This window comes from Lemur catta, chromosome 13 (genome assembly GCF_020740605.2).
Source record: "Lemur catta isolate mLemCat1 chromosome 13, mLemCat1.pri, whole genome shotgun sequence".
NCBI classification, from domain to species: domain Eukaryota; kingdom Metazoa; phylum Chordata; class Mammalia; order Primates; family Lemuridae; genus Lemur; species Lemur catta.
Genome location: NC_059140.1, coordinates 60,339,720 through 60,357,049, shown reverse-complemented (window position 1 = coordinate 60,357,049; position 17,330 = coordinate 60,339,720). Strand labels below are relative to the sequence as shown.

Genomic DNA, 17,330 nt, shown 5'->3' with positions numbered 1-17,330 from the left:
AACTTAAAATAGAAAACTAGCTTTTAAATACAGATTTTTTTTTCTCAGTGTTTTACGTGATGATGATGGTTGTCCTTTGGGCTAGAAATGGCAAGCGTGCCTTTCCATCCATGCCTCCTCATCATAAGCAATGTCTCAGCCCCCTGCGCTAGCCGTTAGGTTCTGTTGCACCTCTGCCCAGAGCAAACGTTGTCAGGGAATTCCAGGCTAGCTGAGTCCACCCTTCAGCATCAATGCATGTGTGAAGTGTGAGTATCTACCCCGCAAAAAAGAGTCCAGACTTGACCTTCCTTGCCACCTAGAAGGACCAAAATGTGTCATGAGTCATTGGTCATCCAGCTGTTATTTTTAACTCTACAGTGTAGTGTACGCTTTGAACCTGTAATTTAAAAGTAAGTATACTGTCTTTGTTTGCTTCTTTTTTATTTTTTATGAGAGAATGTTTTTCATTTGGATGCCTCTCCATCACTAGCATGTTAATATTAAAGTTCTCTAAATGATATTCCCCTCTTTCAAAATCTCAAACTTATGGAAGGTAAGGTTTATTTATTTAATGACTTTAGCTCACACTTGCAAAATAAGTGTTTTATACAGAGTTTGAGGGACCACAAAGTGCTGTGATATCAATCATTTGGGTAGCATTTTAAGTGCCCATTAACTAATGCTAAATTACAGTTGAATACCAATAGCACTAGATGTAACATCCACATGAATACCAAATGAATTCTTTATTATCACTGTTATTATGGTGAATACTGAATGACTTCACAATAATGTGACACTTAAAATGCTAGTGCAATTTATTGTTAAGAAGGGCATTTTTTATTTTGTTCACTAATGCCTAAGGGGGTTGGTGAATGATACAGTTCTGGTTTTCTGTTCAGGATGATGAGTAAAGGGAGGTGGGATCTCTCTTTAATTTTTCAGGGACCAGAAATACAAAGAGTACTTACCCAATGTTCTCTTTGACACTGAGTTGAGACCCTGGTCAAGTTAATTTTCAGGAGAAGAAAAGAGTCCTTCATTTGTGATGCAATATATAAATTGAGGGTGATGAGAATACAAATTGGAATCCATAGACTACTGATCATTTGGGAATGACCAGTCTATGAATTATTTATTTATTTTTTCATCACATAAACACGAAACATGATTTAAAAAGGAATATTAAGAGAAAGGCAGGTGGCAGGATGCTGAATAAACCCGGGCATCAAAAGGCTGTCATTAGAATGTGAGTGTCAGCCAGTGTCAGATATTGATCGAAGTCACGATTCCTGCCACGTCTGCTGCAACTTCCCGCCTCCCCTCACCCTGCCTGCCCTGTGCCGGGCAGTGAGGGGGAAGCTCTGGGCACTGCTCTCGGGAAGCCTGCTCGCTCTGCCTGGCGCTGGGAGGTAGAAATGGATGCTCCAGAGGGACAGATGGGGTGCAGTTGTCAAAGGTGCTCCTGCGAAGGGTCTTTGTGCCTTCCTGCCACATCCCCACCTCTTTTGATATATGTTAGGAAATAGAAGTCTAAATTACCTTTGATTTTCTCTCCTACGTGTCGCTTAATTGATTAAATACCGGTTGGTAATTTAACATTGTGGATGATTTCTCAGTTGCATATAAGCTTGATAATTGGCTTGATTTTTTTCCCACATACCCATGTACAGCATCTGTTAATTATCTGCAACACCTCTACAGATGTATTAGAGTGTACTAGTGATTTACTGCTAAACCAGAGGCACCCTGTGGAAACACCCTCACCTTCCCCCCCTCTCAAATTTTTTTTTCCTTTTCACCACCTTTCTCACAAGAACATCTACCGTGTGATAATTTGTCATTAATTGTAGGGTCTAAACAACAGGCAGGCACTTTCAGCCTCATTTATTCTTTCCCCCTGATTTTTACTTGTTGCAAATATTTTCAAGCCACCTCTTGGGGAATTGTCAGTAGAAAAATTAGCTATCCACAACCTAAAAATTCTCCCACTAATCACACGTGACACCTGCCTCCAATGCCTGATGGTGTTATTTAAGACAGAATTGGCACCTTTTTCTTCTGGGTGGCATGATCAAATAAGGAGGTGTCTACCTTCCTGGTGGCCTCTGAGGGCTGCCTTGTGATTGGTTCCCCTGTCCCCACCCCAGGCCCTGCCTCTCGGCCTTCCCCCTTCCCTGTCCTCTGCAGTGGGGATTCCCAGGGTGCAGAGTTGACCATTCAAATATGGTTAGCAATAAATAATTTGCTTTCCATCATCATGCAGTTAAAATCCATGAGCTAAGGAGAGATGAGAATTGAGAGAACCTATAATGTGGAGTGGATATATATACACATCCATCAAATGAGCACTGGAAATATGTTTAAAGTCATGCCACTAATAAATTAGGTGTAGTAATTTAGTTTTATTGTTACTCATATGCTTATTGATTACACAATGAAATTATTTTAACTATTTGATTTTTATTTAGAGACTTTAATTTAAAGAAGGAAAAAGAATAATGGAGCCTTTTTCCTATTTTAAGTCTTTTTGAAGATAGCACATGTAAGAGAACAGAATAAATAAGGATTCACAAATATATAACATACAGCTTGTTACAAAATGCTAATATAATGATTTAATGTAGATAATTACAATGTTGTTATTTTAGGCACAGTAAATAGTAAAAAAAATTATCGTGAAATTCTTTACTTTCTACAATGAGTTTTCACATACACTATTGCATTTAAACCTCATTGTATTACTATTATTCCCCCTTTGTGAGTGAATAGACAAAGGCTTAAAGAACTTGGTTGTCATCACTCCCTTCGTAAATGTAGAAAGGAAGATGAGATTCTAAGATCCGTAACTCTAAAAGTGATGCTAAAGTAACTATTACAACCAAAACAATAACCCTTACAAAATAATGTGAAATACAAAAAGAGAAGGCATCTGCTTTTATTTTGTTCCCTAACATCTTTTTAATTAAGTTTTGGATATATTTGAATGTGTGTGTGTGTGTGTGTGTGTGTGTGTGTGTGTGTGTGTGTGTGTGTGTGTGTTTGAGGGATCACACACAGGCACATATACACATGCAGGGGCACTATGTTTACATGAAAAATAATAGTGGTCAACATTATCAACTTAGCAAACCAAGGATCTTGCATGATGATAACTATAGTACACGTGGTAACTCATTTCATCCTCAAAACACTTATTACAATATTCCAGTGAGCAAATTGAAGCTAAGAGAGATGAAGAAATGTTACATAGTGAGTCAATGGTAGACCAGGCCTTTTTAATTCTATTGTTCATGTTCTTACTCATAAGGAATAAGTCCCTACTCTGTGCCAGCCACGTAATAGGTATTTCTAAGCAGTTATTGCAAGAGCCCTGCTAGGTGGATGTTATTACTATCCCCTATTTTTTTTTTTTTTTTACACATGAGGAAATTAAGACTTAAGAGAGATTAAATAATTTGCTGAAGAGCCCTTGGCTCATCCTTGGTGAGCAGGGATATATCACAAGTCTGACCTGGGTCTTTCCTCTGCCCCATACTCTTCAGAACTTCATTTAGATTAGGTGGGGCTGTGCTTGGGAGGGAAAAGCTTTGGATTCTGAATGTTGATATGTCAGTCATTATATACCCCAAGCCCATCAGGAGAAGGCAGGTGTGTCTGTGACTCTGACATTGTGTATCCTGTACTTTCAGGAGCTCCGGAATGCTCAAAGTGAGCAGCTCATGGGCATCCGCCGCGAGGAAGAAATGGAAATGTCTGACGATGAGAATTGTGACAGCCCTACTAAGAAAATGAGAGTCGATGAATCAGGTAATGCTGTTAACTGCCACAGACCTATGAGGTATAATGATCTTCCAAATCTCAGATGGGGAATAAGTATTGGGAAATAGCCATGTAACTCACTTTTATTTGAATTATACTAAACTTCATCTGTGAGTGACTCTGCTTTTTATTAACAGAACTTTAAACTCCTTAGGAACATAGCAATTTAAATTGTTCCAGTTGTTTCTCCATACATAGATGTGGGGCCATAATACTTTTTCTTTCAGAGATATTTGCTTGTTTCCATAAAAATCCCTTTCCGGAGTATGGCAGCCACGGCTGACACTGAAATACAGATAAAATTTGGTTTCAGTCAGTGCACTTCTTGCATGGGAATTGTTTAATCCCTAAAAGAGCTTTCTAGCTTCTGAGCCAACATGCTGGAGATTTAGACTTCTTTTCCAATAAATTTTAGTTCACCAAACCTATAATCAAAACAGTGCTCTCATTTGGCGTCACTCCTTGAGTTGTAAACAGGAGAGAAGTTTAGAGAGAACCTTGTTTGTTGTGCTCTGTCTAATGTGAGAGGCTGATTTAAAACTCTCTCCTTGAATTATATGTAAATCCATTGGTATCATAAAAGCAGGCAAGGGAAACGCTCATTCAAAACCGGAGACACCAAGGGAGACTGCTCGTCTGAGTGGAAGGGGGTTATCAAAGGCCCTGGGAGGAACCACCACCGCCAGCATTGCCAAAAAAGAAAACTGGGGAGACGGCGTAGATTTGATCTGTCTCTTCCCATGTACCAGAGAATAAAACACACACAGCCTGTCTTAGGCTTTTTACCAGAAAGATTACAGGTAACCAGGAATGGAGGACCTTTGCTAATTTGTTAGTAGAAGCCAAAATCAAGATTCAGGAAGGATCAGGTCATCGAGACTGCAAAGTGGTCAGGACGTTCTGCTTCTCCAGGCCTTTGAAAGAAGATGCCAGAGGTGCAAGTGCTCCTCAGAAGAAGATGCTCCTGCATCCAGGCTTCTACAGAAGGGGCTTTAATTTCCTTAAAGCAGTGGTTTTAAAAAGTATGGCACCCAGCCCAATAACATTAGCATCCTCTAGGAACTTATTAGATATGTGAATTATCAGACCCCACCCAAGACCTCTACTGTATCAAAAACTTCTCTGGGTTCGGGGGAAGGAGGGAGTGAGATCCAGCAATCCGAGATTTAAACCCTGCAGGGAATTCTGATGCATGTGAAAGTTTGAGAATCACTATCTAGAAAATTTCCCTTCTATCCTCAAATTCCATTCATTGAAATCTTTTAGAATCCTAGCATACAAGTAGGCACCATGCCACTATTTTCTGAAGCCATATGTCCTTTGAAAAATGTACCTAGCATTTGTGTGTCAGTATATATCTCCTGTGTAGCTCCTATCAGATTTCTCAGAACTGCTTCCTTATCGGGTTTAGATTCACTTATTTGAGGAGACCACCTTCCTCACAGCATTTCTGTTGTACAAACCTTCATATATCAAAAAAAAGGAGTTTTAGTATGGCTTTATTAAATTCAATGAAATATTCAGATATAGAAATGAAACTTTTTTCTCCAAAAAGCTTTCATCACTTTTGAAGTTTCTAGATGAGGTCCAAGTTGACATGAAACTTGGATTCTTAACATCCTTATAAGGTAGGTGTAGAAGAATTGAGTCGATCAGAAATTCTGATTTGAACCTGTGGCTTTTTTTTTTTTTTTTTGGTGACATTTCTTTTTAAACAACCTGTCAATTTCCCAAGAAATGTGTATAATTTCCTAGTCTGCTGAGGATAGGAGCAGAATAGTAATGACTGTGAACAGTACGCTCACTGAGGAGGTTCTGCAAACCAGGGCAGCAAGTGGATACGCACAGGACTGGTGCCTGACCTTGCTGCAGAAGGATCTGCGGAGATGTCGAGGACTTCACCCCTCGGCCTCCAGAGGCTGTCCCTGGAGATTGGACTAGGAAGCCCTCTCCCCAGACCTCTCATGGTTTGTCGCCCAGGCATTGGATGAGAGCATGAAGTGGAACCTAAACTTTTAAATACTTTTGCGAGGCTTTTAACTTGGTCAGCAGAATTAATGAGCAAGATACAGTGCATGTTGTATACCAGGTACTAAGGAAAGAGATGAAGGAACTGAAGTTCAAATGCCAGGCCCCTGAGGAGTTCAAAGTCTCTTTTGTACTTTTCAAAATGAGATGGACCAGAGAATGGGGCATGTGGTTTCTGAAGAAAGCGCAGGACTGATTAAAGGGAAAGGAAAGCAACTAACCTTTCTTGTTCCATCATGCCCTGAAGATCCTGCCACAGGGCAGGTGGTGGTTTTTCTTTCAGCCCTGTGTATTTGGGGACACAGCCTGACAGCAAGAATTCCCATCTGGTCTTTTGACCAAACCGCAGACAAATCCCTGCTAACCGCTGCTTGAAGCAAGGGAGGCTGGAGGCCCAGAGCCTGAAGGAAACACCTTTCACGGTATCTCCTTAGGTAACACATCTCTCATTTTTAGGTACAAATTTGCATCTGCCAGTCACCTACATGGGAGCAGTCCTCTCAAAATGTAGGGCTCTAGTTCACTGACAGGGGAATTGCCAAATGCTGAAGTAGAAAAAGTGCTCTTTAAGGAATCCTTTGCCTATTTTGTCTCTGCTAAAACAGTGGGATTTTGCCCCAGACCTCCTGGATGGTAGCTGACCCAAGAATCGCTTTGGGGAGCCACCTGCCTGTGCCAGGAGGATGTGATCCTTGCTTGTCATCTCTCTACTCGGACAAAAACTAATCTGCGTGGGTTTTATTTCTTGGGGTAGATGGAGAGAATCGACTTGGTTTGGTTTCTAGAAAAGGCACAATTTATTGTGTACAGACTCTGGATGATCCCTTGGGTTTACTTTTTTAAAAATAAATATTTTGCTCTATCTCTGTTCTTTTGGTTGTGAAGAATATTTCATTGTACTTTTGCTTTTTGCCGCATATAATAATTTACAACTAATAATTCACAACATGTCTTAGGCTAGAGTTCTCCAGTACTGCTGTAACTACAACATAATTCTGGGTGAGCTGTTCGCGCTTCCTCATCAGTTGCATCTTGGAAGGGGAAACAAAGTTTGCTGGAGCAAAACTAAGATGCTGATAAAAATAGAAATGAACTTTGTTAATAAATTTAAAAATCATGACAGATTTATCAAAGCATTCATTCAAGAAGATTGGCATCCTGTTCCAAAGCCTGTGAAGATAATTTTTGATATGAATTCACATTGATTGTTGCTTAGTCTGCCTCCTACTGGAATCAAGCCAAACTTTCAAATCCAGATCTATTCTTCCTTCTCCCTCGCTCTCTTTCCTTTCCTCCCTCTCTTTCCTTTCCTCCCTCCCTCCCTCCAGGTTGACTGTAGGGGTGGGGCAGGTGTTCATGAGGAATACATAGAAGAAAGGAAAGAGGAAGGAAATCTGTCCTAGATTATAAGGCCTCAGAGGGCAAAACCCAATCAGTTTTAGTATTGTGAGAGTTAAACGAGTCAATGTGCATAAGGCCTTTCTGACTTGACTTACACTGTTGAGCATATAAGTACTCAGTAAATGTTAACTCTGCTTATTATCTTAGTCGCCTTCTAATACCTGGCCCTGGGCTTTTCTCCAGTAAGTGCTCAATAAAAGTTGTTGACTTCAATTGAACTCCCCTTCTTCTGATCTCAATGTTTTTGATGCCTTTGTCCCATAAGTTGTTAGGAATGGCAACCCTGAGAATATTTGTTCTAATGAAATTTAAATGGGAAGTGTTAAGAAGTTTGTTCAAACAAGGATAATTCATTTCCTCATAATGTCCAGAACTTTATACATTGAAAATTCAGTGCCACATGCTGAATAGGCCGTGGCCCAGAGAATTGTAACCAGCATTATTCTAACTATCACAGACATTCATGGAGCACTTTCTTATGTTCAAGGCACTGTGGACTCAGGGGACATAGAAAGGGTTAGTTATAGGGCATCCTGTCCTGAAGGGTGTGAAACTCTTTTTGAAGAGAATAAACATTTTAAGTTAATAAAAGTCTGATGCCTAATGTCAAGTATGTCCTAAAGCCAGTAAATTAAATTTAGTATAAACCAAAATGAACATCACTACCTAGTGCAGATACCTCACACAGTGTTTGATGAGTGTACATTGAATGCAGATTTTAGAAGAGTGAAACTAAAAAGTCCCTTGTTTAATAGACAAACCATTATACAATTCCATAATACATAAGCAAATGTTTTTGGATTTTAATTATACCTCATTTAAACTCTGAGCTCTTTATAGGAGCAAACACTCTTTTAATTATACAGAGTATTTTCTGGGTTGTCAGTTTTCCATGGAAATTCACCATAACATAGGTACAGAATTTTTTTTTTAAATTTTGCTAAGAAGTCAAGGATTTTCCAAATCAGCCACTAAATCAAATTAGGAACTCATAATTAAGCTTGGTTGGCACTAGCAGTATTCAGTCTGTCTGAATAGTTTCATATGTAACTGGACTCTTTAGGTTAAAAAATAATAATAATAATATTAATAATAAGGCTTTATCCAACATCCCCGTCCCCTTGATTTCTTTGAATACCAGGACTACCTTTGCTTTTCTAATTTAGTTTGTTTCCTGCATGATGTTGCTTCTGAACAATCCTAAAGGATGAACAACAGGGAAATTATAATCAGGCACAAGCTTAAGAAGAGGCTCACCGTTCCCCAGCACCAGCCTGGGCACAGAAGAAGGAGAGAGTAATTAAATGCCAGACTTGGGTCTTGCAGCAACTGAAGGGGGCCCTTGTCATGCGCAGCTGATACAAGTGTCCTTTTAGGAAGCACTGAATGTGATCTAAAGCAGTCTTACTCTGGAGTGGCTCAGAACTTGGCAGACGGACAAGAGCATTCAGACACCGAAAGTGAGATGGCTCAGTTTGAGGCCACATGCCAGAGTCTGAGCTCCCGGCACAAACAGACCCCAAAGGCAAAAACATCGTGTCAAGTGGAAGCGTGGAAGGATAAGCTGTTTTCACATGTAATGACCAGCCTGGGTGTTATGTCCTGAGAGAGAAACAGAGCAGCAGTGTGTGTCCACCGGTGACCACCGAATTCAAGACACAACCTCAACCGAACATCTTCTAGGAACCCCAGGCCCAAACAAGGAAATGTGATTAATCAAACCTAATATGGCATAAAGATGTTGAAAAAAATCTTGCAAGGTAGGCTGCGTAGCCTGCTTCCTTCTTGAACTCTTGAAATAGAGCTTCATTTGCAAGGAGCCAAGGCTTTTCTGTTTCTTTCCTTTATTTGTTTTTTAAAGTCTTGCTAATCTTGGCAAAGGAATTCAAATAAATGTTTCTTTTGGGTCGATTTTTCATTTACCTAATTTCATGTGCAGTTACAATTCCCTTTCCATAATGGACATGCTGCTGAAAAGTGTAGAATTTTTTTTTTTTTTATAAATTGCTTTACCTTTTAAATACAAGGAGACAGAGGCTGTTTAAATTGGCCCTGTGGCAGAAGATTCCTTTTTAATGGGACCATTCCTTGTGCCCAACCAGACTGTGTTTATCTGTTTTGTAAATTCACATTTCAAGTCTAAACTGTCTTTAAGCTTAGCTGCCTTATAATCCTATTTTTATGGAGCACCGAACAATGCCATGATTCTTGACATCTCTCTCATACATGCACAAAGTTTCCCTAATCACGTATTTCGTGTAAAATCGATCTGTGTTGCTGAAATTGCATTGTGTCTAGGAGACCAAATATTTTCCCCAATACTCTTAGCTACTCAACTGTGCTGCACCTCCATAACGCCGAGCTGAGCCCTAGCTGAGGTTCTTAGACAAGCCACACCTGTTTGATACTAGCTTGGAGCTGGGGGCTTCCCCACACGGTTTCCTGTGTGACAGCCCAGCACATTTTCCCAGCTGCATTTGTGGAGCAAAGTTGGGCTTTATTAGCCCTGGCTTCTTGCCTAGTGCCATGAGCCCCTTGAGGCTGGCCCAGGGCTTGGGGGCTGATGAGCAGTCGGCAGGCAGGGGAGAAGAATGAGGAAGTTATCAACCAATTTTCAGAAAGGGAGAGCTGCAGAGGCCTTGACCTGGGAAAGGTTGAGAAGAATGGCCAGCGAGCAGCACGCGGTCGCAGCTCTGCCACCTGGGTGCAGCCTGAAGTGCCCTGATGCTTCTTGACTGCCAGGAGCATCATTATCTAGATTACAGTTGATTACGCTTTCTGGGCATTTCATCCTGGGAAGGTCTGATGCAGGATCATTACATAGGAGAGTAGATTTAAGCCTGTTTCCTTAGCAGGCTTTAAGGACACTGAGGGAATATTTATGTAATAAGATGCAAAGTTGCTATGGAAAATACTATAGCAACCTGACATCCTCCCAGAGCCAAGCAGCCACTTGTAACAGCAATCTAAATTTACATTTATTTTAGTGTCATTTTATCAACACTCTTAGTATCTCATTCTGACAGGATGTTAAAATATGTTTTCAGCTTGCGTTTGAGCAAAACTAACACAGTGTTGTGGAATTTAAGTGTGGTTTGCACAACTTCTAGAAAAAATCAGAATATTTTTTGAGGGAGTTTAGTTAGATGACAGAATCTGGGTAAGTTGGTAAGCTTTTTTTTTTTTCTTTCCTAAACATAGGAAAGAATTCTTTAATAGAATGTATTCCTGATTGTCCCTTTTATTAAAAATAGTTTGTAAGCAATACATAAACTGATTTAATTTCTGATTATGTAAAAGGGATAATCCTTTTCAACACTGACAGACTTGGTCAGGTGCTTGCCTACGATTCTAGTAGCTGCTTGTACAAAACACTTTTAGTAGATCACCCCATTGCCCTCTGGCAGCATATAACATTTTAAAAATAAAGCCTGTTTTTGATATAAAAGTAATTCTTTCTCTTTTTTAATATCTAAATGATTCAGAATAATGAGGAAAGAAGAAAAAATTGTGTTATAACATTGCAAAAGAATGTTTAGGCTTCCAATTTTTTTTCTTTTGCACAGTTTAACTATATTAAGTATTTTTTCTATGTATTTTTTTAAAACTCAGTAATAATAATTCTAACGATTTTGGTTTCAGGTAGGCCTCCTTGTACCACAAGTAATTTTTTTTTTTAAAAAAGCTTCCCCTTTTATATAGTAATTAAATAGAAACTATAGAGCAAATAAGTGTGTATCCTTTCTGGATTATGGGCTCTTCCCCATGAACCTTTTGAGAGTTGAAGTAATTTTTGAGGTGTTCAGAGTGGATACCTGAGGTTATTAAAAGCCTGGTAACTGTTATCAGACCTTCCAAAAGCATCTTTTAGGTCCCTTAAATATGAGTGTGGCAGAGAAGCTATAGATATGTAGGCCAGTTGGTTGTAGAAAAATAGTATGTATTGATTTTCTTCTATACCTCTCCATCTAAAATCTTGAAGTGTGACTATAACACTGTTAAAGTGGGACATTGGCCAAAAGAATCAATACCAGACCATATTAAAACATATGCTGTTACCAACCTCTTAGCACTGTGATGTACTGTTTATGAACGTCATTGTCCTAATTCTCCTCTGCTTTTATACTGCATTGTTCATCAGAACACAGTTGGTGACATAAAGCTATTATACCTTGACCACTAGCACTGTTGTCCATAAACTTCATTAATCAAAGACCTGACAATGCTAGGTCCACTGTGTGAATCCTGAAAGTGAAGACAAGAAGATGTCTTGTAGAATTCTAGTTAGCCATACGTAGTTAAGGGCCACGTAACTAATGAAAGAAGTAATTACTTTCTTCCCTGTCTTGGAAATTCCACTTGCTATTACATGATACTTACCTCATACTTGTAAGCTCTGGAATTTGAAGTTTACGGGAATATAGAAATTGTTATTATAGTAAACTCTCCCATATCTAAATGGCTTAGAGACCCTTCTCTTTTTCTTGATTGATTATCCTTGATATCAGAGAAAGAGAGAAGTGCTCAGCAACTCCTCCCCTCTCTTGTAGGACTCAATGTGGGAAGCCTTCTGGAAAGTGGCTAGAGAAGGAAATTTTATTTGAGACTGCCACCACTAGCAGAGAAGTAAGGAGAGACATTTCTGGAGCAAAGTAGCATGACAGAGTCTATTAACTGTAGTGCTCCAGGCAGGGTGGTGCAGGTTCTTTAATGAGCCCACCCTAACTTCTAGAGCTGCAGTGCCCCAGGGGACCTTGCTTTCTACCTAGGGCTTGCTGGGTCATTGCAGCTGGAAGCAGATGCCTACATTTTCAATTCTCAGAATTACTTTAGAAACATATAAATATTTTATGTGAGGGTTTTGGTTAATTACTGGCATATCCATGAGCAGCCTTGAAAAAAAATCGTGTTTTAGACTATGCGATGGGATGAGAGAAGGTTCTTTGTCTATTGCTAAGTGATAAAAGCAGTTACCGATCAACATGGAACATAATTCCAGTCGTGTGTGTATGTGCTATATCACAATTTGTATGTTAGGGGAAAATCTGTAAAGATATAGGTCAAAATATTCAGTGATAATTAAAAGTGATTTTTGCTTTCTTTTTTGTGAATTTCAAAAATGTCCACAATATATACATACATTATTTTAATAATTAAAACTACAGTAAATATTAATTTATAAATTATCTCGGAGAACCTATGGTAAAGTTCATGTCTGTTGGGGAATACCACCTGGCCATTTCCATTCATTCTGGAAAGTCAAAAGTAGTGACAAATTGTAACCAGTATCAGAAACTGATGGTTTATTGAATTGGCTTCTCTTGCTTTAAATTAGAGAATTTCCACATTTAACCCACCTTTTCAGACCAGATCATCTTGCAATTTCCTATTCTAAGAGCTAATTATATTTGTATAACTATTAAATAATGGATCTAAGAAATAATTCAAGTTCTAAGCCAGGCAGAAATGTTGAGTTCTTCCCCACAGAGAGATTGGTGATGATGAATCATTTTAGATATAGAAGAGATCTTAGAAATATTTTTTACCAATATGAAAATGCAATCCCATGTTGAGAAGTTAAGTTGTTCACCCAAGATTGTCAGTAGAAAGCCTAGAACTCAATACAAGCTTCTTCTTTCCAGGCTAATGACCCTTTTATGGCACCACTGAATTTGGGGAAAAGACTCCCAAATCTCTCTCAGATGCCTTAAGTGGCATCATATGAGTCAGTAACCAAATAAAATCAGCCAGGGATTTTGAGTGCCTGCTGTGTGCATGGTACCATAATGCCATTTCGAGGCAAAGGTAGACTGGAGATGTTTATTACCTTAAAATGTTAATCCAGACAAAGCCGACTGGGGCTTATGCTTAGTCTTCCCATCATTTTCTGTATTTCCTACTAAGTAGAAAGGGATTTGCCTCAACATTAGGCAATGCACCCAGCAAAGTGTATTTAAGCACATTCCAACAGAAAAGCCAGCTTTAAAAAAATATTCAGTAAATTGGCCCAGTCCCTTTTCTGGTTGAGTGATATTTATTTCCTCCAATCAGAGTCTGCTCTATGGCTTTAGTCAAGAAAAAAGTAGAACAAGAACTGCTTTGAAGAGGTGAAGTACATTGGGAATGTGCAGTGCCATGGTGTGTGTTTCCTTACGTAAAGCACACACACTGTCACCACCCATGTTTTCCATTTCCTAACTCTCCAAAAACATAAAGAAAAAAATAATTTCCTTAAAACACAGGCACACACTTGATGGTTGATCTGGAATGATCTGAGCTGTAATACCAGCCGTTTGATTTCTCCTGTCACTCCATGTTTCCTCTGCAGCCCCAGGGGCTGAGAGAGCCCACCTGAAGATCACCAGTTTATTGACTCACCATCTAATTACAAGATTTATTGAAGTGCCTTTCCCTGCTTCCCTGATCCCGAGGCTTTTCTTTATGAGTTGTACCTCTCAATATATCTTAAAAATAAAAGTCTGAGGGGGAGCATCTACAATAATATCAATCTGATTGAGAGTCACAGACTCAGGGAAGTTTTGATCTGGAAGAGATCTTGGAAGTAATATATCTTCTCCCTCCTCCCAATGTTCTAAATTAATGAAAAAAATAAATTTTGGTGCCACCTACAATAATTGATTGAGTTACTGAAAAAATACTGCAATTTTATATTGAGTATTTGTGATTACAAGTTTTCTGGCACAACTTAATTTACAACATATATTTGGCAAGGTTTTTGGAGGTAGAATGGGAGATTTCACTCGACTTTTAGTGATTTACTAGTCGTTTTGATGAACTTCATCTACAATACTACGATTTTCTAGAGTAGTATATACACTCTTGAGTATCCTAGAGCCATTCATTTCTCCATCCTTAGCTCTTTGCCTCAACAAATTGTCTCAAATAATGTCATAATACAAAGCAGTGATAAAATTGAAACAACAAATATTCAGTGAATTCTCACAATGTGAATGATACCGTATCCTTTGTCTTGCAGTGCCAGATTGAGGGGAAGAAAATAGCAGAGGCTTATAAGACTGAGACTCCATTTGTGATCTGAGAGTGTTGCTTATCTACTCTGAAAAATCCTAGTATCACAGCATCAGTTCTCCTTTTCCTGGCTGGAGTAGCCATTGGTCCATACAGTCTCTGCTCTCTGTGCTCTCGGACATCACAGCCAAAAGCCAGCAGATAAGCCCTAACAGTAAGAACTGTGAGAGCTGAGAGCATCTGAGAAGTTGTGTAAATCTGTTCATCTGGACTCTGTCTTAGCCCTAGAGAAGCTTTTTCATTTGTTTAAGCAAATACGGGTGGAAACATGCTGAGATGGGAGGACCCTTCATCCCAGATGCTCCTTAAGGCTCAGCCCGGGGTCTTTTCCTCCCCGAAGGCCCAGCCCATGGTGATGTACATAGTAGGTGGACAAGATTTTGTTAAATGAACAGATAGGAAATTAAAACTAGGAAGATCTAATTTTTAATCTGTTGGGGGATATTTTTGTCTTTTCTTTTTGAACCAAAAAAGAAAAAACCCCTATTATCTGTGTAATCCTCACAGTACTGTCCACATTTTTCAGGTAAGGACTCTAAGGTCTCACGGAGGTTTAGTTACTTGCCACAGTCTCACAGCTGGTCTCTGGCTTCAAAGCCCGTTCTCCTTCTCTAGCCCCGTGTGCTTCCCTCCTGTATATAATCCATGTCTGTTTGGCTCTCTGAGGTGGGCAGGAGCAGGTATGTAGGATGCAGAGCAGTATGTCTGGTCTTCCCCTCAGGACGAATGCTCCTCAGAAACATCCAGCAGTCCCCAAGCTACAACCTGTCTCTGGTCCTCCCTCTCCTTGGGGGAATCTTGCTTGCATAATTACATATCAGAGACTCTCTGTGTTACTCTTTAGGGCGGGAAGAATGAGATGTTCTTTCAGGTCATTAAAACATGGGGGGACTATGGCAAGGTGAAGGATGGAGCTACAAGGAAGAAGAGGAAAGAAAGGAGTCAGGTAACATTTGAAGCTTTTTTCTCCAGAACTAAGTTGACATTTTTGCAGATGAAAAAAATATATCTTGATTTTTTTTTAGGTAATTAAAAGTTAGGTTCTTGGGCTTTGAAATAAAAATTTAAATTTAAATTGGACTCTTTTGCCCCTTCTATATAACATTTAGGCTCCTGAGGAATATTATAATTGATGCTAGATCATCAGTGCCATGTTAACAAAGCACTTTATATAAAACTATACAAAGCACCTTGTCTCTCATGTTCAATGAAAAGCTAGTAACGAGTGAGCTGCCTTCTCCGAGGAATTCTTTTAACCTTTCAGAAACAAAATATTTTATGCTAATTCTTGCTTAATTGGAAGGAAGTCATTTAAAAAAAAAAATCATTGAATATGGCTTTGAAGTCCACTCCATTCCTGACCTCTTTAATTCAATCAAGGTCACCTCATAAACTTGCCCAAACAGCTCTATTTCTCAGTTAGAAAAAGAGGTAGAGCTGTTTAAAAGCATTTAGTGTTTGATTAATAGTGCTTAACTGATGCTTCAGCACTTGCAGACACTTTCTGAGGAGTCGCTGGTAAGAATAAAACATTGCTACCTGTGAAATTATTCTCATCAGAAACACAAAACAAATCATTTTAATGAACGAAGCAAAAACAGTTTTTTGTGGGGATGTGAGAAAGGTTATCATGCTCAATATATAGAGAGTTTTAATGTCTGAACAACTCTCCCAGGGAAAAATTGCTATAATTTAGCCATCCAGACAGTTTATAAAATACATGCACTTTTCCTGCCCAAGGACTCAGAGAAGACGAATGCTGAGTTTGTCGAAGCAGGATTTCATAGCACTCAAACTCCAGGGATGAAAAGCAGTAATGAGAAGATGTGTCCAGTTGAAGAATGTGGACTGGAGCCGTCTGAATAGAAAAAATATCGAGATTTCTGAAAATACGTCTTTGGCTTCCTTCCATGTTTCCTTCCCACTTTCTGGGTCTGACTGAGGACTGCCAAGCTCACCTTGATGCTCTCGTTTGGAGAGATGGTCATTGGGCGGTCAGAGCACTAGAGTGGCTCTGAGAAAGGGGCCAACAGGAGTGAAAACTGGTGTCGTTGTCAGAGACAGTTTGGAGTCACTGAATAGAGTGAAGAAATAACTGAGCCACGTGAGGCCAGAGGCCTCTGGAAGTACCTTGCTTTTGTTTCTGGCCTAACTTGGGAAATTATGTCCCTTCTCCAAGCTGCGGCTTTCTCAGCAGTGACATAAGGCTCATCCTAAGAGAGTTTCCTTGATGAGGTTGTGAGAAATAACCAATTAAGGGATTCCGTGGCATTTTGCAAATACCAGGTACTGCGGCAACGTGGAGAAGCAAGGGCGTAAGTGAGTGGTTCATGCTCCTGTCTGCACTTGAGCATCACCTGGGGAACTGTATGCAAATACCAGTGCCTTGGGGTGAAAGCCCAGGCATCGATGTCATTAACACACTCTCCCAGTGATTCTGATGCACAATGGATTGCAAGCCACTGGCAAGTGATATGAAGATGCATGGCTGTCAGTACTAGGTGGGAAGGAAGAAACAAAACAGGTGAGGTAAGGTAATAAAATGTGAGAATGTGAACAAAATTAAAATGGAGTAAGATAAAAATGTGTAATGGACAGGAAGTGGCTGACATAGGAAATAAGAAAGGACCAAAGGAAGGAGAAATGAGAGGGAGGGACTTTAAGGCCAGTCTGGGAGACCCAGGTGGAGAATCCACCTCGTCAGGTCTGTGCCAGGTGCATTTGGAGTGTCCCTGCCTTTCTCTGTCTCTAGAATAGCCAAGGACTATTTTCTCACCCATTACTGGTCAGGGAGGGACACAGGCACGCCTGGGCATTTGCCAAGGAGAAAAGCCTCGGAGAATCTAGCGGCTGGTCTGGGGAACACGTCCGCACGGGAGGGGCCTCCTCTCCTACAGTGAAGAGGCTGGCCCCCCCGAGGGCCCCCGGCCAAGGGTGGTTGGTTCTAGAGGCTCAGCATGGTCTCTCCTGGGTGCAGGCCACAAACCTGCCATAGTAGAAACTTTCTCTGGAAATATGGTTGCAGAGAAATGTAATACACAATATCT

At 39.9% G+C, this 17,330-nt stretch overlaps 1 protein-coding gene across 1 annotated transcript in view; it reads left to right on the top strand.

Moving 5' to 3' along the window:
- The window catches only part of ENOX1 (ecto-NOX disulfide-thiol exchanger 1), a 226,192-nt gene that overhangs the window by 118,200 nt on the left and 90,662 nt on the right, over nucleotides 1–17,330 (top strand). Inside the window, exon 9 of the mRNA XM_045567225.1 lies at nucleotides 3,675–3,792. Coding sequence (XP_045423181.1) covers nucleotides 3,675–3,792 — 118 coding nt within the window. The remainder of the gene's footprint in view (nucleotides 1–3,674; nucleotides 3,793–17,330) is intronic.